The following is a 27617-nucleotide window of genomic DNA, read 5'->3' on the forward strand; positions in this document are numbered from 1 at the left end:
AGAGATATTTACACTGTTTCTCTTCTTATTACACTCTTTTAGATGTAAACTGCATCCATTAAGATGAAAGTTACACTCTTTAAACGAAAGTTGCACTTTTTCTCCTCTTGTTGCACCATTTCTCCTCTTATTACACTATATTTTATCTTAAACTGCATCCCTTTAGGAGATATTTATACTGTTTCTTCTCTTGTTGCACTATTTTTCCTCTTGTTGCACCATTTTTCTTCCTGTTATACTATTTTTTATCTTAAACTGCACCCATTTAAGATAAAAATAGTATAACAGGAAGAAAAATGGTGCAACAAGAGGAAAAACAGTATAAATATCTCTTAAAGGGGTGCAGTTTAAGATAAAAAATAGTGTAACAAGAGGAAAAATAGTGCAACAAGAGAAGAAACAGTACAACTTTCGTTTAAAGAGTGTAACTTTCATCTTAATGGATGCAGTTTACATCTGAAAGAGTGCAATAAGAGAAAAAACAGTGTAAATATCTCCCAAAGAGTGTAATTTTCGTTTAAAGAGTGTAATTTTCATCTTAAAGCTGTAGTTTACATCTTAAGTAGTGCAACTTATAATTTTTTTTGCAGTTAACGATGCAATTTCATGTTCATCATTCTTTTTATATAATTTTTTATCTTTATTTTTTTTCTTGCTTCTTTTATTATTTTTTTGGTCATCCCTCTCTGCCAACGGTCACAGCGCCGGCGACGACGCCACTAAAGACCCCTGCTCCGAGGCTGCAACGCCGCAGTGACCTCTACGGTGTCGGCGAAGATGTATCGTCGTCGGAGGCGGCAGAAGAGGAGGGAGAGGGAGAGGACGAGAAGAGCGGAGAAGGGCAAGAGAGGCATCGTTGTCGGAGACAGTGTAAGAGAGTCGGAGAGGCAAAAAAAAAAAAGAGTCGTGGCGCGGTCTCGGCGGGATTGGAGGCGAGGAAGATAGGAGTGTGCGAGTGAGAGTAAGGATGCGCCGGACAAAATCGAAGAGGAGAGAGAAAGAGGAAAGAGAAAAAAGTATAAGGGTATTTTGGTCAGTTTGCTGAAAAAGCGCGCCGAATCTGCAAAAATGAAAAAGGTGGTTCGATTTTGCAAAAGTCCAAAATAAATATATTTTTTATACAAATTAGCCAAAAAAATGATACACTCTCATATTTTTATTTTTTATTTTTTTTCATTTTGACAAGTAGAGGAGTGTAGCCGTGTAGGCGTAGCACGTTGTGAGTTTCTGATCCGTAGACAAGTGAAGCGACACAGAATTTTGACGGTTGTGAACCGTCCAATGAGCGGAGGAGACCCAGCAGTGATTTCTGGTGGTGGTGGTCCACCGTACACCGTACACCGTGACTATGCCAGCTGTACGAATATTCTTTCTTCCTTTGCTTTTCAAAGGGTGCTAACGCCTAACGGTAATTTACTTGTCTGGTGGTCTACGAGTCTCTGGATTTTGTGCGCCTCGACCGTTACTTCCCGCCTTTTTTCACCAAACGAACAAAAACGACAAATACTTTGTGAGGGCATGAACAAAAAGAGTATCGACAGATCCGTACGTATAATCGTTCGTACGTTAATGTGTGTGTATATATATATTGGTTACAAAAATTTTATACCATAGATACAGGATAGTTGGATTGTTTCGTACACAATTTTTTTTTTTTTTTTTTCTAAGCATGAAGAGCTATCTGTATACGTAAACAAGTCAATAACCTAGAAAACCAAAGGTCAACAAAAATGATTGCTTCATCATGGGTAGGAGTGGTTACAAATAATAATAATAATAATAATAATAATAGAAATAATAACGCTCGTTATTTGGCGATAGCTCGACCAAATATGAAAGGCACATTCGTCAGCTATTCAGAATCCCAGAGTGCGCAGATAACACTTTCAAATAGATAATAACAAACAAAATAGTTAGGACATCAAGCCTAAAAAACAACAAAAAATCAGCCCCTCCGAGCACTTCTAAAGATCGACTCCTTAGATAGCTTCGTTTTTACCGTCGTAATAAAGGTACAATTACATAATTTAGATCCTTGAACAACATTGCAACCGCCCCCACAAAGAAACCAGAATCAAGCCGCACCTCCCGGGAACAAAAGACGAAGCACTTCCTCAGGGAGAGAGACGGCTTTTTCTGGCCATGACAAGGAGAGGCACGTGAGTGGTCTTCACTTCGCACGATAGCAGAATGAACGCGAGACGTGTTTTTCAGGGAAGTACTTCCCCAGATTTAACTTTAAGCTTGTGATTACCTTCTTTTTCACTTTGTTTTTACGCATAGTAGATGTACAAGCTGTTTGCAGCAGCACAGGCGATTGAGTTTTCGGTTGGATGCCAAGCCAAATGCAGCAACTTCGAAGTGGAGTCAAATGAGTTCCCATTGGCATCGACACCCGAGGTTTCCGCTCCTGTTGAAATTTCCCTAAACCAGATGATTTCTGATCTTTGATTTGACTTGCTATTATATAAGGAAGGAGAGCAATTGCAGGTAAAATAAACTGTTAAAGCTGCCTATGTTATAATATATGTAAAGCTAACCTCGCCGAACAGCACGTGTTGCACTGCTTGAAGGTCTTGGAGGCCTTGCAACATTTTGAGTTGGCCTCCTGAATGGTAAAGAATGAAAAAGGAACAAAATTTAGGGTGGGGTGTGTGGGGAGGAAGGAAGGAGGGATAGAGAGAGCTGAAACAAATTAAGGTCTATATCTAGATGATGTTATTATGCAAGACTCCTTTCAGTTCAATTTGTATGTTCGAATGATAAGCTATTTACCCTTGATTTACCTTAACTGACATAAGTTTCTCTTATTGCCATTTTGGTTTATGAAGAACTGCATGAATCATACCTCATTGGATTTTTACTTGCTTCTAAAGTTGTAGCCTCCTCGCTTCCCGGAACACAACCGAATACACGGAAAAGGTTACTGAGACCATGCAAATTACAGTACAATTATTTTGATAGCAAGGGAGACAAAACCTAAAATAGTAATGGTATAATATTGAGCATAAAGGATACCTGTAAGAACCAGTGGCTACTCGTAATCCATCACCACTTAGACAACACTCAAATTTGTCAAAGATTGAGTCATTTTCATATAAATCACAAAGCTACACAAAGAACAGAACACAAATAAATAACCTTAGTATACATTCTCCCACAGACAACAATATGCAGTCTCAATTTAGCGGAAAAGACAAGAAAAAAATCACCTTAGGTCTTAAATATTCATGAACCTGAAACGTAGCAACAGGACCGGAGTTCACATTTATATCCCATAGCTGCAACAACCAAAAAAAAAAAAAAATCGAATGGGAAAACCTTGAATTAGAAGAATAAAGGGGGGAAAAACAAAAAGATAAATGTGTAGATGCTTTACAAGAATTTGCGCAGGTGTCTGCTTTTCCAAAACAACAAATTACGCAGCTGAAAAAAATCAGGTGATTATTTAATTTAATTTATGATATATATAACTAGCAACAATCTTCTTACTTTCACAACCACAGAAATGGCAAGAAAGCAAAATTAAATGACAAGTACATTTATATCAAAACCGTTGTACTACATAGGATGGCTTGCCACATTCTTGCTTAGATTGATGTGGGATGGGCTTCAATACAATTCCATGGGTTTAGGATTAGGATTCCAAAAATTGTCATAACTACATTTATCAACCTCTATACTCACCGAACTGACTTTTCAACTTCTGTATTATCTATGGTTGCGTCAATCTTATAGTCACTACGTACAGAATACAAGTTACAACATTTAGCAACTCTAAGAAATGCACCAAAAGCAAGTTTATGTATTACCACACTATACGTTATTGTGAATATTGTCATATTTTAAAGAAGAGTAGCTGTAACCTGTGACTGATGCATTACTCACTGAGAAAAAATAAATGCAGAGGCAAAGTAGCTGCCTCTGTTCACAGAAACATCTCAAAAACTTCTCAGTCGTTGCATAAAATCAGCCAACTTCAGTATCTAATATGATTGTGCCCATGATGGAAAGATTAATATTGCTTAGTGATAATACCCAATAATCAAAGAAATACAGAGTTTGAGGGGAAAAAAAAGTAGAACCTTAAGAGTCATATAATCACGACTCAAAATATGCCTTCCGTCTTTCGAGAATTTTATATCTGAAATTGAAGCAATAATTTCAGTGAAGAAAGACCTTGATGTCTCATGCTCCTCAAACCTGTTAGGAAGAAACAACATAAATGAATGTAATCTTTATGACAGTGAGTAGGTGGGTGGGTTGTTGTTAGTGTATTTGCATGTGTGCGTGTGTGTATGTGTGCATACGTGTGCGTGCATGGAGAGAGAGAGAGAGAGAGAGAGAGAGAGAGAGAGAGAGAGTCTTACAACTGGGAATGGTTATCGCATAAAGCTGATTGCCTCAAATCGATAAGTCGAATTGAGCCCTTCGAGCTACTGTATGCCAATATATTACAGTGACTGGGGTGGAACTCAGCAGATGTTATCACCTCTGCATATGTTGTGAAAATAAACAAAATTTGGTATTTTCTTCACACAATTGGAGCAATGAAAGTAATCCTTCAACAGTGACAGAAATAAGCATCCAATTTCATGGGGCGCCCCAGAGCACAAAGCTCCACTAGTATGCCAATGAAGAATGTATGCCAGAATAGGGAGGTTATGAATAGGTCCTCAACAAAGATGTACCGAAAAACATTGTTTCTGAGGTTCGTTTATGTTGTGTCTGATTCAAATTACTAACATTATCATAGGCAAAACTATACATAAGGTGGTACAATACAATTCAAGAAAAAGCAGAGAAGCGAAAGACTTCATGCTGACACTGTCTTAGCTTTTTTTAAAAAAAGTTTTTTTTCCCTTTTTGCATTAGATAAGAGCAGGGAATGTTTTTACAATGGAGGATGATCTGATTATAAATAATTGTCAACTTTTGCTCGATCAATGTTTCATGAATGGTTTCAACTTTCCTAAAATTTTCTTTTCAATTTTGAAATTAATTTTCTTTACTTTTAATGTCCAACTGCTTTGACCTTTATACCACCCTCTCAGGCATCAGTTTAATGCAAGAGAACTAGTAAACACTTGTCCGCCTTTCCACATTGAGGGTCTTCTAAACTCTAAGTTGGTTGCCAGACCAATTACCATAAAAGACAACATTGAGAATATTAATCATGAATTAAAATAACTCATACAGAAAAAGAACTATGAGATAAAATCAAATTTATTTATTGCCATCCATCATTGATCCTACTTAATTTGGTAAGATCAGGGAACTATTTCTAAGAGAAAATTTATGCAACCTAATTGCAATAAATTTTAAATTTAACGACTGCCTGCCATGCTATAAATAATCTATTCGAAAGAAGGAAAAAAAAAATGCAGGAACCAAATTGCAACTGTCATGTCAAACGAATTGTAGTAGTTGCAAAACATTAGATCAAATACCAGTAAGATCCTCCATATTTGCAGGCTTCATATCAACAATATTAAAACTCTGGTTACTAATTTCTAAGTTCCAAAGATTTATCCGCAAATCATCTGCTGATATGAAAGTCTCGCCATCGCTGAAAGACAAATAAAAAGATTTATAAGCTACATCACAGAAAATATCTCAGATGTAAATATTTTGAGAAAATGAACAAATAGGATAAGATAATTATACAATCCCACCGTGCAATATACAAGGCCAGTTAGAATAAAAATTGTTGCAAGCACAATGATAGGTGAAATATGTATAAACCTGTTATTCGAGATGGAATTGATGTGATAATCATGTGCATGAGTATATACTCTTCGACATCTAGCAACAAGGCTGGTTTCTTGGCTACTGACCTGTTTACACAGAAAAAATGTAAGTGGCAATACTAAGGAATCAGAGAAGATAAACGGAACTATAGTTAAGCAACATAGAAGAACCTAAAATAACTATGATAATGTGAACAAGTTAAATATATACTCTAATAACCAAAATGACAGTGAACAGAGGCATTTGCAGTGAATTATTCTCTGAAGCATAAATGGTGAGTCCAGGGTGAGTACAACTACCACAGGTAATTGTAGTGATGGAATTCCGCCTGGATGAAATGATAAATCATTTCTTGCATGGGTGTAGGGGCTTTCTGAACATCCACCATTGGGGAGAAATACACTGGGACTAGCTGAACTACCATTGGCTTGTGCATGCAAAGGATCCAAGTTCATTTTTGAAACTTTTTTCACCTTCTTTTCTTGCACCTGCAATTATGCAAAGATAATTCACACAGGAAGGAAGTTACAGAAAAAAAAAATGTAAAGATGGCCATGACAAAACTTGTTATATTAGTGCATCTACTAAGATTTTGATAATTTATCTACATTGAGTTTAAAGATGGCTATGCAAGTAATCAACAAGTCCTTAGTCTATAAGTCACATATATATTGATTCAGAAACATCAAGCTAATATGCAAATATAACAAGAGGAACAAATAAAAATAGCTGATTCTCAAATAAACTACACGCTACCTTCCACAACTTAATTGTTTTGTCATTCGTGGAGAGGAGAGACAAGGCACCATTAGCGGTTTGACACCATCTAATCTTGTTGATCTTCTCTTCTATTTCCAAACTTTTAAGATAATCAAACTGATTGCATAAAAGTAATGCATCTTTAAATTAGAGACGGTTAAAAAGAGAATCAGTTGCAAGTACGAAAACTTCAAAGAGATGGCACCTCTGGTTCATGACTTTGAAACTCAGTTTTGTAGCGGAATTCAGGATGCCTGCTGATTGGACAATCTGCTCTCTCTAGATCCCTTCGATGGATGTTCTGCAGAACAGATAAAGAAAAGCATACTGGAACATCGTACAACTGAATAATTAAAAGGCACAACAACATATTAATATGTAAAATAATGTGACGCCTAACATACATTCTTGAGGTCTGTCCTCTCAAATAAAACAACACGCCCTCCTCTATCCCCAGTAGCAAGATAATTCCCAGATTTATCAAACTCTATTGCTGATATAATGTCAACTGTGATAGAAATAGGTTATGAAAAGCATCAGCATAACTGAGCAGCCACACAATGAAGTGAAGATAAAGAATCTACAAATAACATCTATAAACATCATAGAACACAATGTCAATAAGGAAGGAAACATTTCATTAAGCTAACAGAAGGCAGCAATTGATGAAAGCATATTAATGGGAAAACAAAGTCCTAAAATATTTGGAATCAAAAGATGGAAGTTTTAAGTGCATCCTACAATGAAAGTTACCCCAAGGAAAGCAGCTACGCATGCATATCAAATCAGCATTGAAGTTCATTTGGAATGTTACCATAAGTAAATTGAAGTCAATAAAAAATTTAGAGGGCACTTTGATAAAACATGACAATGAGTGCAACCACAAATCCCAGATTGTCGCCAAGATAACCCTTTACACTGTTGTCAAGCTGCTTGCATGCATGCTCCTAGGCCCTACAAGCGTGTCTTGGTACAAATAGAATGACTTTTTTGATAGATGTACTTTATGAGTTTCTCAACATACTTTTATGCTAGCACGGGCGCTCTATTTATATAGTTGTTCCTTATTTAAAAGATTTGAAAGAATTGTTCATTATTCGTCGGTAATTTGATCAGCCTCTTAAAGTTATTTGAGTCTAATTAAAGCAGGTGTTACAAATTGGCTAAATAAACATTCCTAAAAGTAGTGATTCAACCGTTCATATGCACCAAGAATAAACAGGAATGGAAGTAATTAGAAGCAAATTATAGTTAAAAGAATGTGAAAAGGTGCATTTTAGACATAGCATTGCCTAAAAGGATTTATTGGTCCGATACTGTGTACCGAGCCAACATGAGTTGACCGACATGAGTGGGATGAAATTCATTTGCCAGACGAAGCAGTCACATTTCCAATAAACTTTCTGCATTCCTACTCCCGTAATTAGTGACACGGTATTACTGTAATGAATATCAACTGAAAAACAAGCATAAGAATCAACTAAGTCAATTTATGAAGTTCTTGACCAATAGTTTCTCATATAGACTGTCTAAAGAGATTTGAACTTTGCATCCAGTTTGCCAGTTTACTAAAGCACGAAGACAGCACTAAGCACCAGGAGCCCAAAATATTTGCAACGTTTAGTAACGTCTTAGTCCTATCCTATCTGGCAAATGATTATCACCATTTCATAGCTCGTCGGTAAAGAGCTACAAGCAAACTTCCCCTTGCTTTCCATGTAGCATTGTTCCTGTAGTTTCCGAGAGCGCAATATGCAATAAATGTTCAATTAACCTGCAATGGAATAAACTCAGGATAATGTCACAAGCACAGTGTCCAACTACTCTTGCCAATAATCATCGCAAAACATCAATTGCTCACCAATCACAATCGCAATGCAACAAAATTCTGAAAAAAAAAAAAAAAAAAAAAAAAAAAAAAAAAAAAACTGTCTACTGAGGAATCTTCATAAAAAAGCATGAGATTACACGCATAACTTACTAATCCACGATCAAAACCTTAAACCTAAACAAAAGCAGTAAGAATTACCGCCCTAATAGAGCATTTAGAGCTGATCAATCAGAAGCGCATGAATCCCTAGCTATCCAACGGATCTAACACCAAGTTATGCTGCGTAAAAGAAAAAAGGGACAAGAGATATCGCACCTTCATGCACCTCCTCTCCCGCGGCCCGCTCGCCGAACACCTGCGAGAATTTCCACTCCAGCGGCGGTGGCGGCGGCGCTGCCGCCGCCGCGCTCCCCCCGTCCCCGTTCGCGCTCATCTAAGATCAGGATCGCGGCGAGATCCGCGGGGGCATCAACGATCGGGGCGAGGATCGGAGCTCGCGAGAGCGCGAGCGAAGCGCCGAAGCGATCACCTGCGACGATTCGCCTCCGCCATGGGACGACGAGGAGGAGGAGGAGTAGGAGAGGGTTTCCACAGGATGAGCGAGGGGTATAAATGGAGTGAGTGGTGGTGGTGGTAATGGGGATCGACGACGACGACGACGTCGACGACCGAGAAGAAGAGGAAGAAGAAGAAGAAGAAGAAGAAGAAGAGAATAGAAGAGAAAAGAGAGAAATGGTGTTTTCGCCCCCAAACGAGTCAGGCTACGACGCTTTTGCTGTTTATCTTTTGGCTTTTGCTTTGATTCCTCATTTAGCGTTAATCGCTGTATCAGTTCGCCGAATTGGAATTGATTTTGTTTTTGTTTTTGTTTTACATTTATTATTATCTTCGTAATTAGGAAGTAAAATCAAGTTTCGGGCTCCTAATCAATTACTATTACTATGTTTTAATGACGATGATGATGATGATGATGTTTGTTCACAAAAGAAGTAACGAGTAAATAAGGCTTAAATACGCTTACTTATAATTGGAAATATTTCTAGATTAAGAAATGGTGTAATTTAAGCATTTTTTTATAGCTTGTGTTGGATTACTCTTGTGCTTCTAGTTACAATATTTTAAATAAATTACTTAATAAATGAAATTTATGTAGTTTTTTAGCTAAAAGAAACTAAAAATTACAACATCGATCGCTTAACTTATTGCAAAAATTTCATCTACATATTGAAATTTAATTTATCATAATAAATGACTATCCAAGCTCTAGCTTTGGTTTCAATTGGATTACTTGGCAAAACTCAATATTATTAATCTAGTATCCTAATGATGTTTTTAGCTGATTTAGTTACAATTTTCACCCTTTAATACTTCTTTAATTTACTGACTATTCTTAATTCACGTGGCAAGAGGTTTGATGGTTGATATTTGAAATTTCAAGTCTAAATTGTAATTGATTTACATTTCCAGCTAAATTTATTTATAAAAAAATAAAACAAAGAGAATAACATACTATTTTTTTTTAAAAAAATACTTATTTAATTTTGTATTGGGACTAAAAAATTTTAATGTACATTATAATCAGTATTATTTATGTTATAGTATCATCTCGAACAGAACAAACGAAACATTCTTTTCTTGTATTAATCTTACAGACATAGTGTTTGTAAGATAAAAATATATAAAATTTATCTGAATTTTAATCTATTTTGATTCACCTATCCAATCTTTAAGATTTTAAATTTAATATCAAATCTTTTAATTTATTTAATTTAAATAATTGGATGATTTTTCGAATGCAAAATTTGAACTAATTGTCTACTTTAATAAATTATAGTTATATTATTAACAAATTATAGTTATATAAATTATAGAAAAATATAATAAATAGATTTATAAAAATAAATAATGTATTTAAATTTTAAAGTTAAAAAGTCACTAATTAATTTAAATTAAATAAATTAAAATACTAAATAGTAATAAAATATAAAATTTTAAATATTAGATAAAGATAAATAAAAAAAGGGTGATTGTGGAGATAAAATTTGCATATTTTTTATATTTTCGTAATTCCAGAGGAACCATGAAACTGACATGTGGGCCCGCCAAGCTTAACTCGCTGTATAACCGCGATATATAGCCGTGACACCGAAGAGCGAGCCCACCATCGTCTTCGCCTCCCCTCGACGCCCTTCTTCGACCTCTCTCTTTCTCTCTCTCTTTCTCTTCCACCTTCCCCGTGCTTCGCGCCGCAAAGAAGAGGTAATCCCCAATCCCTTCGATCTCCTCCCCAAATCCTAGGGTTTGTCTCTCTCCCTACCTCCCCATAGGTTTTCTCCGCGATAAATCTCGTAATTTCTTGCCCTAGATCCGTCGATCTTTCCCAATTTCCTCTTCATAGCGCCTTTAATCGTTCGAACCTGTTGTGGAATTTGTTTGTAGTGAGTAGATGGCCTCGAAGCTGAACCAGCTTCGGGCAAAAGCCGCTCAGGCTTCGCAACTCGTGACGAAGCACGGTTGCGCGTACTATAAGGAGCTTTTGGAGAGCAACAAGAAGTACATTGTGGATCCGCCCACGGTAGAGACGTGCCAGGAGTTGTCAAAGAAGCTCTTTTACACGCGCCTCGCAAGGTAATCCCCTCGATTCTGTAAAAAACTGCTAATTTTGGGGTGGCTATATGTTGTAATGTGAAGTTACTTGGTTACTATCTTAAAATGGCGAGACATGAGTGGAAATCATAGTTGTTTTTTAGTTTGCGTATGGTATCTAAAGACCATTCTTTAGGTGCATATTTTAAAGTCTATCGTAGATAGAACAGATAATTACTTTGCTTATATAAATCTTGTGAGTTAACATCATTATTCCCGAAGGATGCGCTCTGTATTTTTGTTTCCAGTTGTTAACTCATTCAATAATATAGTATAAGATACTGTTCATTTTCTAGGTGTATAAGTTGAATTAGCTCAAATTTTCTGTGTGCATTTAGCTGTCTACAGATGCTTTTTTTGGCGTTGTAGTTTGAGTTCTCCTACCTGTGAAGCTATTTTTATCTTTTTATTCTCATGGGTGGCCTTCCTTTTATGTTTTTGTACCTTTTTTTTTTAGTGTTTTGAATTCAATATTATGATTTGGGAAGGTTAAGTGTGATTAACTGTGCTTAATGAAAGCGTCAAGTGTGTGGCATTTTTTTGAGTTTTATGTTGGCTTGGAGATGTTATAACAAAGTTTCATGTAGGTGATTCAATGCATATATGAACCTACTCTGATTTGTGGTCCATGTAATATGATAAATGGCATTCTTCAATTATGAAACAAGTCGTGTCTACTTAAGTCATGCTTTTCTGCTTTTGTTCCGGCTTAATTATGTAAACTCCTATCCTTATATGCTGATTTGAATATGGTGTGTTTTATTTTGTTGGTGTCTTTATTGTGAGTCTCGACTGATATGGATGTCTTGAAAACAATATACAAGACCAGATACTAGTGGAAAGTTATTTAATGTCCATTTCAAGGTTTAGGAGTTCTATTCTAAAAACCTTAATGAATAATTAATCTGCGAGATTGATGAGTCAAAAGGGTGGTGATTTTCTATTTCGGGTGATGTAATGTTCCTTCTATTTTTTTTTTCTTTTTTCTGTTTTTGCATCGACGGTCAACCCTTGTGCTGTAATGTTCGGGTGATGTAATGTTCCGGGTGATGTAATGTTGCGGAAGATTACGAGAATTTTCTTGTCTTGCAATTGGGCGGTCTGCTTTCACCTTTGCAGTTGTGAAATCTACATTAGTATAAAATTCATAGCAGTGTAACTAGAAAGAAATTTTTCTACTGCATGGGTTGCTAGAATAGTAGTTTATGTGTAACCCCTGTTAATTCCTGTATGAACTGCATCCATAGGGTTCGTGTTTCAGGGCTCAACAAATGAACTGAAGCTATTGAACAACAATTATCTAATCTCTGTTCATTGCGGTGAGCAAGAATATATAAATTTCTGTGTATTCCTTAGGCTCAACAAGACCTTTGATTTGCAAATTGATTGTTCTTATATGCCTTTTTAATCTATACGCATCTAATCACCCACATGTACCATGAGTCTTGGAGCAAAAGGGATGGTTCCTCATGATATGGAAATGAAAAATGAAACAGACTCCCAAAATGGTAGCTAAGAATTTGGACTTGTAGTTCCAGCCCTGTCAGGGTAAAAGCTGTTCGCATAAGCACTATAAATTTTTTCTGTTAAAATAGAAAAAAAACCTCTGCAACAGCTCGCTCTTTAGAATAGAAACTTCAAGTCAGAAGCTTTTGCTTTTTGGGTGCATAAGCTCTTTTCATGCCTTAAAAGTATGCCGTATTACCATACTGAATTCTTCTTTATATTTTTTTTCTTCAGCATTCCTGGTCGCTATGAAGCATTTTGGAAGGAGCTTGATGGCGTAAAGCACATATGGAAGAACCGCAAGGATCTCAAGGTTGAGGATGCCGGCATTGCTGCCTTGTTTGGGCTCGAGTTGTATGCATGGTTCTGTGTCGGTGAGATCGTAGGAAGAGGGTTCACTTTTACTGGCTATTATGTTTGAACAAAGCCCAGTTAAAGCCTGTTTACAATTGAGATCTTCTTTTTAGTAATCACTTGTTTAATAATTAGGTTCGCAACCTCATTTTTACCATGCGGAGTTTTGTTTTCCTAAGAAATTTTGGTGCTGGTGATCAGCCATAAGCATTTCATTGCGGCAATAAATTTTACCAGCTTGTTAATCTTTCTCTTGTTGTGTCTTTTGTTTTGGCTTCTCATGTGTTATTCATACAAACTTGCTCGTGTGTAATGGTCTCCGCAAATCCACAACGGTGTCATCACTTCGTCGATTCTTGTGCTAAAAGCTTTTGGCCTCTGTGTTGGTTTTGTTGCTGTTAACTATAGTGCTTTATGAATAATGCAGTCAGAGAAAGCTTCAACAATTTTTTCTTTAATATTTCTTCCATTAGCTTTTTCCTGCAGCAGAAGTAATTGGAGCTTTCAGAAAAGTGCTACAGCAGAGATGTTCGAAGAATCACTCATTTTAGCTCTTCAATTGTGCGAGAGCTCTCTCGATGACTGGTGCATTCCACTAATGTGTTAATAAGATAAAAAGGGAGATTTTACATTAGAATCCATCAAAATGCGAATCTTTATATGTCACTATCATGTTTATATGTCTATCAAAAAATAATGTTGCATTTACTTCACTTGACATGAATATCACAATAGTCGCCATCTATCTGCCATGCAGCGACTTTTGCACTTGTTATGATGTCGGCATTCTATTCGACGAAAAGTGCAAGATTACAAAAGAGAGAACCCACTGGTAACAAGTAACAACTACAAGATTGGGGACTCATGGTGATATTTAACCGTTTCGCTAGCATGAGCAATTTTATAAGCATTCTGAGAGTATATAATTTCTGATTTTGAATCCTTTGCTGCATCACAGAGGGGGACTGACATCTGAGCTTGCTCGGATACCTGCACAAAAGAATCGCGGAAACCCGAAGGAAAACTCCGCGAGTGCAGTGCATGACTGATTATGATCATGAAACACGCAGAAGATTAGCAGATTACAGCATCTAATATGAGTTCAAAACTAATTGAATTGTATAAATAAAGGTGGCATAAGCTGCGCTTTATAAGAACATATGCATGTCGTAATGTATGAATGATACGTGCAGATATATGCGCATCGTCACTCATTATTATTATTTTTCTCTCCGTTAACCTCGTTTGGCGCCACGAGCAATATCTTTTATCTGAATTCTAAGTGTGCGCAAAAAATCTCAAACCTGAAGGAGTTGAAAGTACTGTATAGGAATTGAAGCCACCACCAAATAGACTCTCTCCATTTGTCTCTTCAATAAAGATATGATCACATTAAGTGGAGGTTCTACATAGCATTATTTGAGAATCACATTGCAAGTTAAGCCTATATTTGGAGCTAGAAATTTGCATATATACACTCTTCAGGCTCGCACTAGCAGATTAATAAGGAAAACACAAATTGCCTAAGAAACTTACCACGGTTCTAAAAACTGCAAAATATATACAATTTCGATGTCATCAACCATTCGCTCAAAATCGCATGTGAACAACTTCTATCTATCATCCACGGCAAAATTTGCACTACGTAAGAGTGCTTAGAGTTTCAGTAATAATAACTTGTGCTTGGAATGTGGAGCTACAAAGTAACAGTAGTTTTACCACACTTGTTACCGTGGTTGCTATGTTTTTTATTTTTTTATTTTTTTGAGAGATAGGTAGCACGCTACCCGCTTCGTTTAATTCATTTAGAAATAAATTTAGCTGGAAATGTGAATCAACAAGGATTCGAACTTGGGTCTCGGGTACCAACCACTAAGTTCTTTGCCACTTGCTCTAGGGACGGTCGGTACAGTGGTTGTTATGTTAATCTTGCTTATTGTCCGAAACTCAGGAGTTCACCGTGGTATACAGAACGATGGTAACACACACACACACACAAAAAATAATGTAAACGAAGTTAGCTCGTATTCTTGTACAACTACGAAAAAAAATGTTAGTGATCAACTGAAAATAGCATAATCTAAAAGAGGAACTACAACCACTACCACTCTTTTTTATTTTTATTAAGAGAATTAGGAGCTTGACGTCCTACAATCCTGCTCAGAGTCGCCTATTTATAGGACGCGGAACCACTGGATTTCTCATTATTAGAATACCAATAATTTGTCCAAAAATAAGAAATAGTAAGGAAAATAACACCTCTAGTTCCCAAATATTTTGTGGAGTTTTACTTTAAGTAATCAAACTTTTTAGTTTAATATTCGATCGATAACCTAAATTTCTAAAAATATTTTGTATTATTATATCTATATAGAGCATCTGCGCAATCATACATTTTATATCTTTTTATTTGTAAATGATCTGTGCAATCACACATTTTTTGTTCCTCTAGGACGGTTAAAATTTAAAATATGAAATAGCTATAGGATCCATGAAATATTGCTTTTTTTCCCCTCTAAGAAACAAACTATTTTTTTTTTTTTTGGTTAAAACTAAGGTATAAGCTAAAATAATTTTAAAAAAGTAAATTATTTACTTCTGCATCATTTTCAGCTAAAGGGCATTCGAATAGACAATCAATACTTGTTTACAAATCCAGTAAATTTAAATTTATTTTTATATTAATCATTAGAAACTACTTAAATATTAGAAAAATAATATAAAAAATAATAAAACTTTGATTTTAAAATAAAATATATAATAATGCAACAAAGGATTCAAAAGTGAGAAGCAAAAGTAATTCGTAACTAGGTAAAAGGTGACACGTTTGAGTGAAATTAAACAAGGTAATAAAAGTGACACTTTTGAGTGAAATGAAACAGGGTAATTGAAAAGGCGAGCCCTTTGATTCACAAACGTTGTGGTGGGGGTCGTCGAAAATTAATTGGGGCTCAGCTCTCTTACAGGTGCCCAATCACGAATCGTCCCACGAAACCCACCTCTCTCTCTCTCTCTCTCTCCCTCTCTCTCTCTTCGTCGTGTTAATTTGGATCCTCTCTCCATTGGAGGAGCTCGAGCTCGATCTCGAGCTCGAGAGGGAGAGGAAGAAGAGGAATAGGAGGAACAGGGGAGGAGGAGCTCGTTTAATTTTGGTTGCGTTTTGGTTTTGAGGGGATTGGGGATTGGGGATCGGGGGAATGGAGTTGGATAGCGTGGAGTGCGTGTCGACGATCGACGAGGGGGAGGCCACCACCCTCCTCCTCCACCACCACCACCACCACCACCCCCACGGCCCCTTCTCCAAGCCCAACGGCGCCGGAGGAGGAGGCGGAGCTCCGCCGCAGGGGATCTCCCGCTCCACCAGCGTGCACGAGTTGCTCGAGTGCCCCGTTTGTACCAATTCCATGTACCCTCCCATCCACCAGGTTCGATCCCCCTTTTGGGTTTTTTTTGTCCCCTCCCCCCTCTACTTAATTTATTGATTGATTTTGAATTGGTCGTTTCGACTCTTATTTTGATTTTTTTTTTTTTAAGGTTTTGTTAATTTTGAGTCAAAATTTAAACTTTGGTGGCGTACGGATCTGAGTTTTTATTTGAAATGAAAGTTGATTGATGCAGATCGACCAAGTAGATTCCTTTGTGGATTTTTTTTTTAATATTTTTTAACCGCGGAGTTTTGGTGCTTCTGAGTCAAAATTTAAACGCCGGTGTTCTAAGGATCTGACTTTTTAATAAAAATTGAAGCTTTTTGCAATTGAGATGGATGAATGACATGTGTGAAAGTCCCGTTCTTTTTTTAAAAAATTTTGGAGGGTTTTGGTTTCTGTGTTATGATTTGTTGTTTGTTGATGTCACCCCTGAATGGTGGTTTGAATTGAATTAAAAGTTCATCAAAGAGGTGGTATTTTGATGCATAACTACGCGATAATTTAGTCCTAGGAAGATTTGAAACGATCCATCGTTTGATATTATTTGATTATTTGGTTGCAAGGTCATTTTACCTTTTTTATTCGTCTGATTCACATTTTTCAAAGGGAAATTTTTAATATGTTTTTTTAGCTGTATTAAACTTACAAATTTTGGTTCTAAATTTGCTCTTTTTGCTAATGGAATTCGGATAGATTAATTAACAAGAATGTAGATGAAATTTCTATTTGACATTTTACACCTCATTTCCTTTTTTCCTTTTAAATTTTTTTTTTTAAAAAAAATCTGTTTACTTCTACATTTTTCAAGCACAGGAGCTCATCATTCCAATGATTAGATGTTTATTAAATCCTTGTTCTAGATGGTTACATTAGTAATTAGTTTGTCGCGGATTTTATTCTCGCGATCTTATATATCAGATTTGTAATATGCATTTTGTATGTCACCGCATGCTTTGTTCACGCAGAGAATTTATAGAACACGGTGAGCTCGTACTATTCTCTTAATTTATAAAGTCATTTTGCCTCCAATTGATGATCTAACAACTCAAAAAATGGGTATGATTTGCTCATGTTTGAGCAAATCACATCGTGGCTAATCATATATCATTTGATAATCCAGGAAAATGATGAGAATTACATTTTCTTTTCCTCCCTTTAACTTACTACTAATTCGCTGATGAGGCACGGCTTGTGTGCATGAAGTCTCTCGAATTTTGATCACGCGGTTGGTCGTAGAGAAAAGAGTTAAAGGGACAATGTTGGCGCCTTTACGAGAGCTTAGGGACTAAGTTACGAACACCACCGCATCACCATTACCTCACAAGTGAATGATATTTGCAGTGCCAAAATGGACACACACTATGCTCGACATGTAAATTGCGGGTGCACAACCGCTGCCCTACGTGCAGGCAAGAGCTTGGAGATATCCGATGCCTAGCGTTGGAAAAGGTGGCGGAATCGCTCGAACTCCCATGCAAGTACTACTCCTTGGGTTGCCCCGAAATTTTCCCGTACTACAGCAAGCTCAAACACGAGGCCCAGTGCAACTTCAGGCCGTACAACTGCCCTTACGCCGGATCCGAATGCTCTGTTGTCGGGGATATCCCTTTCTTGGTCGCGCACTTGAGGGACGATCACAAAGTGGACATGCACTCGGGTTGCACCTTCAACCATCGGTACGTGAAATCAAACCCGCGGGAGGTCGAGAATGCTACTTGGATGCTCACTGTAAGTTTGCTTACCTCTTCAGTTGAGGCTCCTATTGTGTGAGTTTTCGTGTGTTGTTCTCACTTGAAACGTACATACAGACTACAGAGGAAGATGTTACAGAAACTTGAACTATGCGATATATATATATATATATATATATATATATATATATATATATATATAAAGAGAGAGAGAGAGAGAGAGAGAGAGAGAGAGAGAGAGAGAATTATATATGTCCATGCAAAACTATCTATTTGCCTATATAATAATGAAGTTTCTGAATCGCATATTTGAAAATGTAGAATTTGCAGCGATTTATATGTAAAACAATTTATTTCGCAGTGGTATGTTGTAAATATATTTGATAGAATGTTAATAGTTATTTTAAGAGTCGCTAAATCTCTTATCTTCTGCTGAGACCTGCAAATTCTTCTCAATTCCATCATATGGTTGTCGAAATTTATGATCTCAATTCTTCTGTCTGTCTGTCTGTAGGTCTTCAACTGCTTCGGCCAATACTTCTGCCTGCACTTCGAGGCGTTCCAGCTAGGCATGGCTCCGGTGTACATGGCGTTCCTGCGCTTCATGGGCGACGACAACGACGCGAGGAACTTCACCTACAGCCTCGAGGTGGGGGGGAACGGCCGGAAGCTGATATGGGAAGGCACTCCGCGCAGCATCCGCGACAGCCACCGGAAAGTCCGCGACAGCCACGACGGCCTCATAATCCAAAGAAACATGGCGCTCTTCTTCTCGGGGGGCGACAGGAAGGAGCTGAAGCTGCGCGTGACGGGCCGGATATGGAAGGAGCCGCTGAACCTCGACGGCGGAGTTTGCATACCAAATCTTTGTACCTGAAAAATTGGCCCTTAAATGTCTCTATCTCTCTCTCTCTCTCTCTCTCTCTCTGGGGAATATATATAGTGTTGATTCTGGTGTTACTAAGTCGCTCTTCGCTGCTTCTTGTATCAATAGATCACTGACTATGGAATGAGGGAGAAGTGCTGGAAATCTCGGTAGATTTAATAAGTCATGTATCATAGTCTTTTAAAGACTACCTATGATGCTGGTTAAGTTTTTAATTTATCCCAGTTCAGTTTCTGGAGATCTTATTATATCAGTTTAAAAGCGGATGGAAAATAAAGTGCATGAGACCAAAACTTCAAAGAGAAACGTTTAGAATAGGTAATAGATTGGCTACGAGTAGTTTGTGAACATGGCCTTGCACACTAGGCACCAAATTTGAAATGCGATTTAGCCAAAATTATGACCCCACAGGCTGGGACCTTAACAATTTATTTACATCAATCTTGTCGCATGTGTAAGGATATGGTAAAACATACATCACTTTAGAGTAACGCATTAGTAAGGAGGCCAAAATTCGGTGACAAACGTTTGCACGATTATCAAAGGAGAACGGAAAAAATTAAGATGCAACTTCCCCACATTCTACCTTTTTAAGCTGAGATAAAAATAGAATTAGAGGTGAAAGTCTTCAGCAAGTAGAATAGATTCAAAACTCATACCTGTAGATCATGCGGCAAATTCTGGAGCAGTATATGCTCCCCGTAGAGCCAGTCGCATAGTAACAGCTGAAAACCACTCGATAGTCAAGATCATGATGATGATTTACATGAATGCAGATGCACATCACGGTAAGCATATTCAATAGCAAAGCAACAAAAAGCTTGTGTAAATTCATAACAGTTGATAATACGTACAAGAAACCACTTGTGTGCACGTTTCAATCACAGTTACGCCGGTCCTGCCTCAACAATTACTGAGCCACATGATTCCAAACGGCCGGTAGACCAACACAAAACACTACTCTCCACACCTCCTCTGATAATCGGTTACATATTTATAGCTGAGTTGTTTAAGAAATTGATGAAGGATAGAACGGAGCATTCTAAGGTTGTATATGTACAGAATTAGAAGAAAATAGATAGGGAAGAAAAATGGTTCACTAGAACTATTAATGTCCATGAAGAGGAGCTATAATGCTTCCTTTTGCTGAGCAGCAGCTTCAGCATACTGCTCGGCAAGCCTTTTCACCTTGTCACCCTCCTTGATGAGGAAATTTGCATTTTTGTCCTTCTGATGGTACCTCATAACCTTTTCAGTTGTTTTTCCGACTGCCCATCGATATTGTTCGACAGTAATTACACCGCTTTTGCACAGCGGCCTGATGTGTTCTTTGACGTGTGCTTCCAGCTGTGACCAATCAAAACCAGATTATGGCTTGAAAAAAGAATAAAATGCACAGCAAAATAATCAAACTTGTAGTATACCTTCTTCAATATGGAATCAGTGGAATTAGCCGACTTGTTACTGCTGGACGTGGACTTGGCCTCCCTTGCTTCGTTCTTACTCCTCAGAGAATTTGTTTCATTCTCTCCTCCGGATGATTTGCAATTAGAAGGTGGCTCATCATCGGCAACATTATTTTCAGCACAGTTCTTGCTCCCCAACTCCGACACAGTAGCACCATCCATTGGCCTATTCATCCCACTTTCACAAGGATTCAAGTTGTTGGCCGCTTCTTCCATATTAGTGGTGTTGCTTAAATGTTCAATAGTTTCATCAGATATCTTATTTACCAAAGGATCCTTCTCTGACACATTCGCTTCATCAGATGTCCTATTTACCAAAAGATCCTTCTCTGGCCCATTCGGCTCTTCACTTTCCTTGTCCCTACCTGTATCTACTTCAGAGGGTTTTAGCATCGAGGGAGAATTTGCTATAGTATCTGTTTTCACAATGTCACTAATCACCTCTTGATTCACAATCAAGCCTTCTTCAATGTTAGAAGTTGCTGTTTCTTCTGGGTTCTGAGTGTTCTCAACGCCTTCTCTAACAGTTAATGAAGGATATCCTTCAAAGCCTTCTTCAATATTAGAAGTTGCTGCTTTTTCTGCATTCTGAGGGTTCTCGAGGCATTCTTCTCTAACGTTTACTAAAGGATCTCCTTCAACAACAATTGGCACTTTTCTTTCCGGGCTATCTGGAGGGGAATCAGAAGAAAGGCCTGCCCTTCGTAATGCCTCTTCCACATCATCGCTGCATGGAGTGTCTTCATGCGTGAATGATGTTTCTTTTGTCAACTCATCAATACTACACTCAGTGGTTGCTGCTGAAGATGAAGCAGCTGATCCAGCTTCTGGCTTAGGATGTTGGCGGAGGACCTGTGAGCAAAGGTTAATGTAAACCAACTTGCTGTTGGACCTTTCTACAATCTCCTTTTCTATATTAACCGCATCGGCAACAGCCAACTCAGTATCTGCTGTTCTACGAATGACTGTTGAATTTGTTCTTCTTAAGTAATGTTCAGTGATACGGTAAAGTTGCGCCTGGTACAAATGAAGCTCTATTAATACTTTATCATGATAAAAAAAAATCAATCAAAGAATGAACTTTAAGAACACCTGCAAGAACATGTTGCTGTTGGAGTGAGAAGATATTCTTATAATACATTTTGCAAAATTTCCCCAGTTAAAGGTTTAGCTCAATCAAGAAAACCAACCAAAGTAATCTCAACATATTTTCACTTAAAGAGTAAGGAATACTACTGCTTGAAGAGGAGAGAAAAAAAAAAGAAGCAAAATTCCAAATATGACTGGGAATGTCAATAGATATTTGGAAATGTCAATAGCTTATCATGACCGTTAAACATGCTTACCCGCCTAACTGTTACAGGAACTTTATTATGGCGGCTACTTGCTAGCTTTGGTCTCATATCAATTGGAAGTTGCGCCTACACGTACAAAAACAAGAGAGAGAGAGAGAGAGAGAGAGAGAGAGAGAGAGAATCAGTAACAGCCTAAAATCTGTGTAGAAAGACAGTAGAAATTGTTATAGCTTTGAAGATAATTTATATCATAAACATACCATGAAAGGATACTTCTCCTTAAGCTCACTTCCTTCTTCAGGTTTGTCCTTATTTGCATTTGAACTTGAGGAAGCATTCTTTCTGGCAAGAACCTCAAGCGCCCATTGCCTTTTGTCACGCTTATTGCAATCAGGTTGATTAGCTTCCTTTTGTGAATTTGAACTTGACTTTTTACCTGTGTTACCAGATGAAGAAACTTTAACATTGGATGTTCCCCTAGAAACTACTTTTGGAGTTTTTTCTGATAGACAATCAGATTTGTTTGTGGTATTCTGGTTATTTGTCTCCACTGATGAGCACCCATTAAGAGCAGAGAGAGGCTTTATATCATCCTTTCTTGGGAAAACTGATGCATCAGCTAGATACACTCTGGATAAGATGGAATTTTCAGTTCCCCCCTTTGGCTCTTGATTGATTTCAAAGTTCTCTGCAGATGAATTTGAAAACTTTTTAAGAAGTTCAAGAACTGACTGTAGCGTCTCAATCTTTTCAGGCTTTGCACTTGAGCATCGGTACTTCCAGAACTCGACTTCCCATTCACGGGCCCATGTATGCTTTCTCCTTCCCGTTGAAGTTCCATATATTTTCTTTGTCAAATTTTCACGTACTTTTCCTTTTTTCAGCAAAGATTTCCTTGCCCTTAGAAGTGAAGGATCGAGCTTTGTTTCCACAACTTCAGGTTTTCCTATAGCTGCTCTAAACGCAGTAAGAAGCTTTCCGTCAAATGGCTCATCCTTTGAGCTCTTCAACGCTGTATCTCCAACAACCTCTCTAATCTCTTTTCGCAGTTTTTGAACCAAGATGGATGATTCATTTTCTTTTTCTGCTCTTCGCATGATCTTTTTCACTCTAGGCCCAGATTTATCTCCTTCATTTCTATTCAAAAACTTCTCCCCATCTCTATGATGGTGCAATCTGTGCTGTGTTCCTTGAACTATACTCATTATATCACTAGGAACCGATCCCTCTTCTGGGACATAATCTGATTGATCGTCTTCACCAATTGCTGTATCTCTGGAAGAAGTATGGCATTTCAATGCTGAAGGGGTAGAATGGCTTTCCAAGGACAAGTTTTGAGATTTTACATCTAATTTTGCTTTCTTTACAGGATAGTCGGCTTCTATTCTAGTCTGGGAGTCTCCTTTTCTGCTGTGGCTGTTCACTATATCAGCATCACTAAAAGAGAAAAGCAAAAAAAGATTCAACCAAGATGATATGTGAACAGAAAGCAAAAAACTACAAAGCTCATAGTAACAAAGATATTGCAAGATGGTCTCTCCATGAAGTGGATTAATTTAAAGAGGAGATCAGTGATGGTAGGTCATGTATATGCATAAGCTCACAGATCCACGAACAAAGTTAATATAACAAAAGCAAGTCATCTTAAACAGCAATAAGTTGCCAAGTTGACTACATGGCAAGGTTAAAAAGTTGCTCTAGTAAGATGCATGACATATGCGCGTCATCATGACATTCATAGTTCTCTCTTTTATGATTTACCAAAACGTATATGGGATTCACAATTGTATCCAGTATCATATTCTACTGGAGCCGTAATTAGTTCATCAATACAATTCAGATCCTGACAACACAGGTAGCACCGACTATTTGATCATATTCGAACTATGACTAATTTTGAAACTCACGTATTTAAAAAAGGTATATGTCAATTAAACAACCCGCTAAGCACCACTACTCAATCTATATTTAATTTTATTAAGATCCTCTTGTTATGAACAATCCATCGCTCAGTAAGAAGAAGGACAGCTGGATGTTATTTCTAATAAACATTACGCTAAAGGTCCTTACAAGTGAGCATTCACTGAAGTTTCCATCAAATCTTCAACTTTAGTATCTTCTTGGTGCATACCATCACCCATATTCTTATTGGTGATGCCTACCTTCTGGTCACCTGCAGTGATACCAACACCAATAGATAAAGCAAGCCAATCTAGTGTTGGACGGAACAAATTTTTGAGTAACATTAAAAAGCCAATAACCATGCACAACAGCCAAAATATATGATGCACAGGGTATTTAGTTACCTGACAAGGTGCCGACAGATGCTCTGATCGGAGAATTGATGCTAGGGCTGTATTTAGAAAATTCATTGTCTACAACATCATTTTTGGTTTCCAAACCACCAGCTATTGCTGAGAAGGAAGAGAATGCTACACTGTCTGGTAATCTCAGTGAGGCATTAAGTGCATCAGTTTCCGGTTCAGAAGTAGACGCCTCTAGGGCAGACTCCCTTATAGGTGAGAATTCTAATGGTTTCTCCATCAGTACATCTGATTGGGTTTCACCCATTTCCGATGACTTATAAAAGAGTTCCCCATTACCGGTATTTGAGTCATAAGACGAACTTTCAATTCCTTTCCCTGTACTTAAATCTAATGGACTCTCCCATGGAAATTTTTTACTGGTTTCTGTATTCTGTTGTGCTCCAACCATTGAGACAACGACAGCTGTCTCACCATCATCAGCAATAGATACTGATACCTTCCCAGCAAAGGATGAATCAATTGTCACAATGGAATTTCCATCAGGGTTCTGTTTTAAGAAAGAATCTAAATTTTGTTGGCCTTCAGCAGGTATACACCTATGAGAAGAAAAGGGGAAGAAAAAGAAAAACTAATAATTACAGTACAGGAGAAAAAACTATATATTATACATAAAGTAATATAGATAGAAATTCAAGCGGAAGAATTGTATTCAAGGAGATAAAGAACTAGTTATAAAATATTAATCTTACCTAGGGCACAACCATGATTTTTTCTGTACAGATTCAGAATTGAATCCAACACATGTAGCATGATACCTATCTTCAGCAGAAAGAATATGTGAATAAAATTAGCCAACCAATACAAGAGAACATTGCAAAATGAAAAGGATAGAAATGGAAAGCGACAGTGAACATTGAACTAATAACATAAGTGGTAATAAAAATCAAACAAAATGACTGTTGTTTTAAAAGATGTTCATACTAATATCTAGACAAATAAATGAAAACATCAGCCACTGGTTATCAACTTTTTTCAATGTAGTACCATATATCGCATGAATCACAAGCAATTGATGTATCAAAAGCCACATCATCCTCAGCTGTTAAAAGTCCAGTTCGAATTTTGCATCCACCACCATCCAAACATATGACTGCCTGTTGAAAGAAGCTTCATAAATATCAATGCATTTAATGAAGAAAAGATAAATACATGCAAAATATCATTACATCTTCATCAATGTAGTATGAAGGGAAGGAAAGTGTGTTGCTCTCCCCTTGGACATACCAATCATTGACATCTCTGCAGGAGGACCCAAAAAAAAAAAAAGAAGAAAGAATGAAGAAGATCAATCCATTATCTTATTCCATGCACACCATCACTATGTTACTTTACTTGAGAAAATGATACAGATAATTAAAGGCAACAAGAAAATGTGATACGGTAATAACAACTTTCTACTAGAAGAACATCCCTAGAGGAATAGACATGGCTTAAAAGATAACAATATCATCAAGATTAATACCATGAATTGTAAAGCAGATTGTCCATGATGTACTGGAAAACAATATAATAAATCAGTGTCTTACCTCGAAAGAGAATACTCCTCTGCTTTGATGCTTCCAGTGGTCTCATACACCTTCATTCAGCAAAAAACTATGAAGCTGCAGCTACGGGATAGGGAAAAACTATTGTTCCCAATGGAGTGAAAGCCAAGCAAGATTACATCAAATGCTTTAACAAAAGGACTAAAAATTGCATGAATAGTCGTGGGGTGTCAGCCTTTGCAAATAGGTTCAGAAACTAAAGTGACTGATTGAACTAGCTTCTTAGACAGTTTGAAGCTTCTGCTGTGGCCGGCACTATGGGCTCCACAAGCTTAAGCTACAGTTAGAGTTTCTGCTTCTGCTGCAACAAGAAGTTATTGAAGTGATTTTGGCCATTACCACTTCTCTGAACAGCTCTAGTGACATAGAATTTCCACAGAAACTCCACTCAAGCCAAATAAGCCCTCAATCACCCAAGACAAAGAGATCAGCTAAATGAATTACTTTTTCGCAATTCAACCTTATTTGAGAAATGTTGACACTGATATACAGTATTGATTATGTTGGTTAGAATCATTACTCGCAATAATACCAATATGCCTCTTGGACAAGTCCAAGGGAAGAACTAAATTAAGGCTAGGCATAGACAATTATTTCTTCATGACAATGCAATGTACTTACTGGAAGGCAAGTAATAGACTGAAATTCACTCTTGCAAAGTGGGCAGCGGTTTGTAATGGCAGCCCAGTTGTCAATGCATGTAAAGCAAAACCTAAGACAAGCATTGGCAGATAAATTTAGAAACTTATAATACTGAATGTGTGTGTAGGCGCAAATTGACATGCACACATATAAATGAATATAAGATCTACCAGTGTTCACAACAGTCTATAACTCCTCTTTCAACAACAATGTCTGTACATATTCCACATGTATCGTTATCAAAAGCAGAATCATCCTGCAAAAACAAGCAATATCCATATTTGTCAAGAAAGTAGTAGAAAATACATTATACAACAAAGTAAGGACTTAAATATTATATAAAGTGAAATGTGCATAGGATAATTTTCGTAAAGTTAGAAATCAATGATGCAAGGACAAATTCTCCATGCTCTCTATATTATCAGTTGTCTCGAATAGCATAGTGTATTTGCCAATTTCTCCATGGAACCTTGTAAATTTTGATTTGTTTTCACAGGCTACCCGTATTGACGCAATCCATTCTCTAGTAAAATCTGGGCTTAAGAATTCAAGCTGCATACATTCAAAAACTTAGAAAAAGCAGAATTACCAGAATCTATCAACAAACAGTTGTAATTGAACAGGTGCCGATTCATTTATGCAATGGAACTTTTGTGTAAATATTCCTCAAATAGATAAATTAGAGTATCGCGTCACTTTTATATGGACATTCTCTGCAACAACAGCGCGACTTTCTAAAACCAAGTTAGGTTAATTTTCATGGACCAAACTTTTCAAAATGGCCTGGGCTAACACCTAGCAACCTTGTCACATTAGTACACCGTATAATGTATAAACTCTATTGCCTAAAAAAAAAAACATAAATTCCAGTAAAACTATTATAACACGAATAATTTTCGCCAATCAAGCCGCACAAATAGAGAGGAAAGAGTAATTATGCGCAACATAATACATGATTGAACAACATAGAGAGAGGTAAAAACAGTCGAATTGGGAAATTAGGCTACCAAATAATCCTCTTCTTCAACAGCTTCATCTTCCGATTCATCAATGCCATGTTCTTGTGCGTTCATCGCTGCTCCAAAGGTTCAACAACACTCTTAACCTAAAATGAAAAACATGACGACAATTCAACTCACAGAAGCTCAATAGGAACGCAGCAACACCATTTCTTCTCCAATTCTCCCAAAATCACACGGAAAGTACTTAAAAATTTACTTCAAAAAAGGAAAATTCCAATCGAATCTGCTTCGAGTGGAAACGAAGGAGAGAGATCGCAGGTGAACAAGAAGGGGAGAGAGCTTCCTACCTGAACGACTTAGGAAACTACGCAGTAATTGAGAAAGAGAGAGAGAGAGAGAGAGAGAGAGAGAGCCCATTAACTTTTCCGCTCGGGAAACTAAGTGTTTGCAACACCACCCCCAGCAGCTTTTAATTAACCCCGAGTCGAGACAATGTCCACGGGTTAGTGCTTAGCGGGGTGCTTTGGGG

General features: G+C 37.3%; 4 protein-coding genes across 14 annotated transcripts; 2 read left to right on the forward strand and 2 right to left on the reverse strand.

The window, feature by feature from the left end:
- Nucleotides 1759-9158, reverse strand: LOC109717446 (serine/threonine protein phosphatase 2A 55 kDa regulatory subunit B beta isoform-like). 5 transcript variants are annotated; one of them, XM_020243243.1, is made up of 15 exons: nt 8657-9158; nt 6915-7018; nt 6716-6811; nt 6508-6627; nt 6051-6239; nt 5746-5837; nt 5451-5569; nt 4371-4494; nt 4086-4203; nt 3213-3281; nt 3019-3110; nt 2849-2926; nt 2541-2608; nt 2255-2424; nt 1759-2136 (listed from the first exon to the last, which is right to left on the reverse strand). In XM_020243243.1, exons 1-15 carry the CDS (start codon nt 8772-8774, stop codon nt 1996-1998), a joined length of 1698 nt encoding a protein of 565 aa, XP_020098832.1. In that variant the 5' UTR covers nt 8775-9158; the 3' UTR covers nt 1759-1995. The 5 variants fall into 5 exon arrangements, with proteins under 5 accessions (XP_020098832.1, XP_020098831.1, XP_020098835.1 ...); XM_020243242.1 differs by having other exon boundaries at nt 6048-6239; nt 8657-9157; XM_020243246.1 differs by lacking the exon at nt 6915-7018 and having other exon boundaries at nt 6048-6239; nt 8657-8789.
- Nucleotides 10484-13098, forward strand: LOC109716936. Of its 2 annotated transcripts, none has more exons than XM_020242560.1 (3): nt 10484-10600; nt 10781-10969; nt 12728-13098. In XM_020242560.1, the coding sequence occupies exons 2-3, from the start codon at nt 10788-10790 to the stop codon at nt 12912-12914; spliced, it is 369 nt and encodes a 122-aa protein (XP_020098149.1). In that variant the 5' UTR covers nt 10484-10600; nt 10781-10787; the 3' UTR covers nt 12915-13098. The 2 variants fall into 2 exon arrangements, with proteins under 2 accessions (XP_020098149.1, XP_020098150.1); XM_020242561.1 differs by having other exon boundaries at nt 10533-10640.
- On the forward strand, nt 15763-19090 carry LOC109717042 (E3 ubiquitin-protein ligase SINAT5-like). The gene is made up of 3 exons (XM_020242694.1): nt 15763-16272; nt 17617-18003; nt 18481-19090. The coding sequence occupies exons 1-3, from the start codon at nt 16045-16047 to the stop codon at nt 18841-18843; spliced, it is 978 nt and encodes a 325-aa protein (XP_020098283.1). The 5' UTR covers nt 15763-16044; the 3' UTR covers nt 18844-19090.
- Nucleotides 19650-27502, reverse strand: LOC109717041 (uncharacterized protein At4g10930-like). 6 transcript variants are annotated; one of them, XM_020242687.1, is made up of 14 exons: nt 27436-27502; nt 27134-27231; nt 26297-26382; nt 26106-26196; nt 25467-25516; nt 25107-25179; nt 24925-25034; nt 24630-24695; nt 23920-24476; nt 23684-23786; nt 21874-23050; nt 21665-21739; nt 20277-21335; nt 19650-20199 (listed from the first exon to the last, which is right to left on the reverse strand). In XM_020242687.1, the coding sequence occupies exons 2-14, from the start codon at nt 27197-27199 to the stop codon at nt 19981-19983; spliced, it is 3732 nt and encodes a 1243-aa protein (XP_020098276.1). In that variant the 5' UTR covers nt 27200-27231; nt 27436-27502; the 3' UTR covers nt 19650-19980. The 6 variants fall into 6 exon arrangements, with proteins under 6 accessions (XP_020098276.1, XP_020098277.1, XP_020098278.1 ...); XM_020242688.1 differs by lacking the exon at nt 27436-27502 and adding an exon at nt 27345-27419; XM_020242689.1 differs by lacking the exons at nt 26297-26382; nt 27134-27231; nt 27436-27502 and having other exon boundaries at nt 25467-25547.

This window comes from Ananas comosus, linkage group 11, assembly GCF_001540865.1.
Source record: "Ananas comosus cultivar F153 linkage group 11, ASM154086v1, whole genome shotgun sequence".
In the NCBI taxonomy this organism is placed as follows: Eukaryota; Viridiplantae; Streptophyta; class Magnoliopsida; order Poales; family Bromeliaceae; genus Ananas; species Ananas comosus.

What these genes read in the sequence shown, in the direction of transcription:
- LOC109716936 (XM_020242560.1), top strand. Translation starts at nt 10,788, where the DNA reads ATGGCCTCGAAGCTGAACCAGCTTCGGGCAAAAGCCGCTCAGGCTTCG. An exon ending in TTTTACACGCGCCTCGCAAG is followed by an intron (nt 10,970 to 12,727) that starts GTAATCCCCTCG and finishes TTTTTTCTTCAG; the next exon opens with CATTCCTGGTCGCTATGAAG.
- LOC109717446 (XM_020243242.1), bottom strand. Translation starts at nt 8,774, where the DNA reads ATGAGCGCGAACGGGGACGGGGGGAGCGCGGCGGCGGCAGCGCCGCCG. An exon ending in GGGAGAGGAGGTGCATGAAG is followed by an intron (nt 7,019 to 8,656) that starts GTGCGATATCTC and finishes TTTCTATCACAG; the next exon opens with TTGACATTATATCAGCAATA. An exon ending in AAACAATTAAGTTGTGGAAG is followed by an intron (nt 6,240 to 6,507) that starts GTAGCGTGTAGT and finishes GCATAATTGCAG; the next exon opens with GTGCAAGAAAAGAAGGTGAA.
- LOC109717041 (XM_020242687.1), bottom strand. Translation starts at nt 27,199, where the DNA reads ATGAACGCACAAGAACATGGCATTGATGAATCGGAAGATGAAGCTGTT. An exon ending in AGTCTATTACTTGCCTTCCA is followed by an intron (nt 25,517 to 26,105) that starts GTAAGTACATTG and finishes TGCTGAATGAAG; the next exon opens with GTGTATGAGACCACTGGAAG. An exon ending in ACTTCAGTGAATGCTCACTT is followed by an intron (nt 23,051 to 23,683) that starts GTAAGGACCTTT and finishes TTTCTCTTTTAG; the next exon opens with TGATGCTGATATAGTGAACA.
- LOC109717042 (XM_020242694.1), top strand. Translation starts at nt 16,045, where the DNA reads ATGGAGTTGGATAGCGTGGAGTGCGTGTCGACGATCGACGAGGGGGAG. An exon ending in TGTACCCTCCCATCCACCAG is followed by an intron (nt 16,273 to 17,616) that starts GTTCGATCCCCC and finishes TGATATTTGCAG; the next exon opens with TGCCAAAATGGACACACACT. An exon ending in ATGCTACTTGGATGCTCACT is followed by an intron (nt 18,004 to 18,480) that starts GTAAGTTTGCTT and finishes GTCTGTCTGTAG; the next exon opens with GTCTTCAACTGCTTCGGCCA.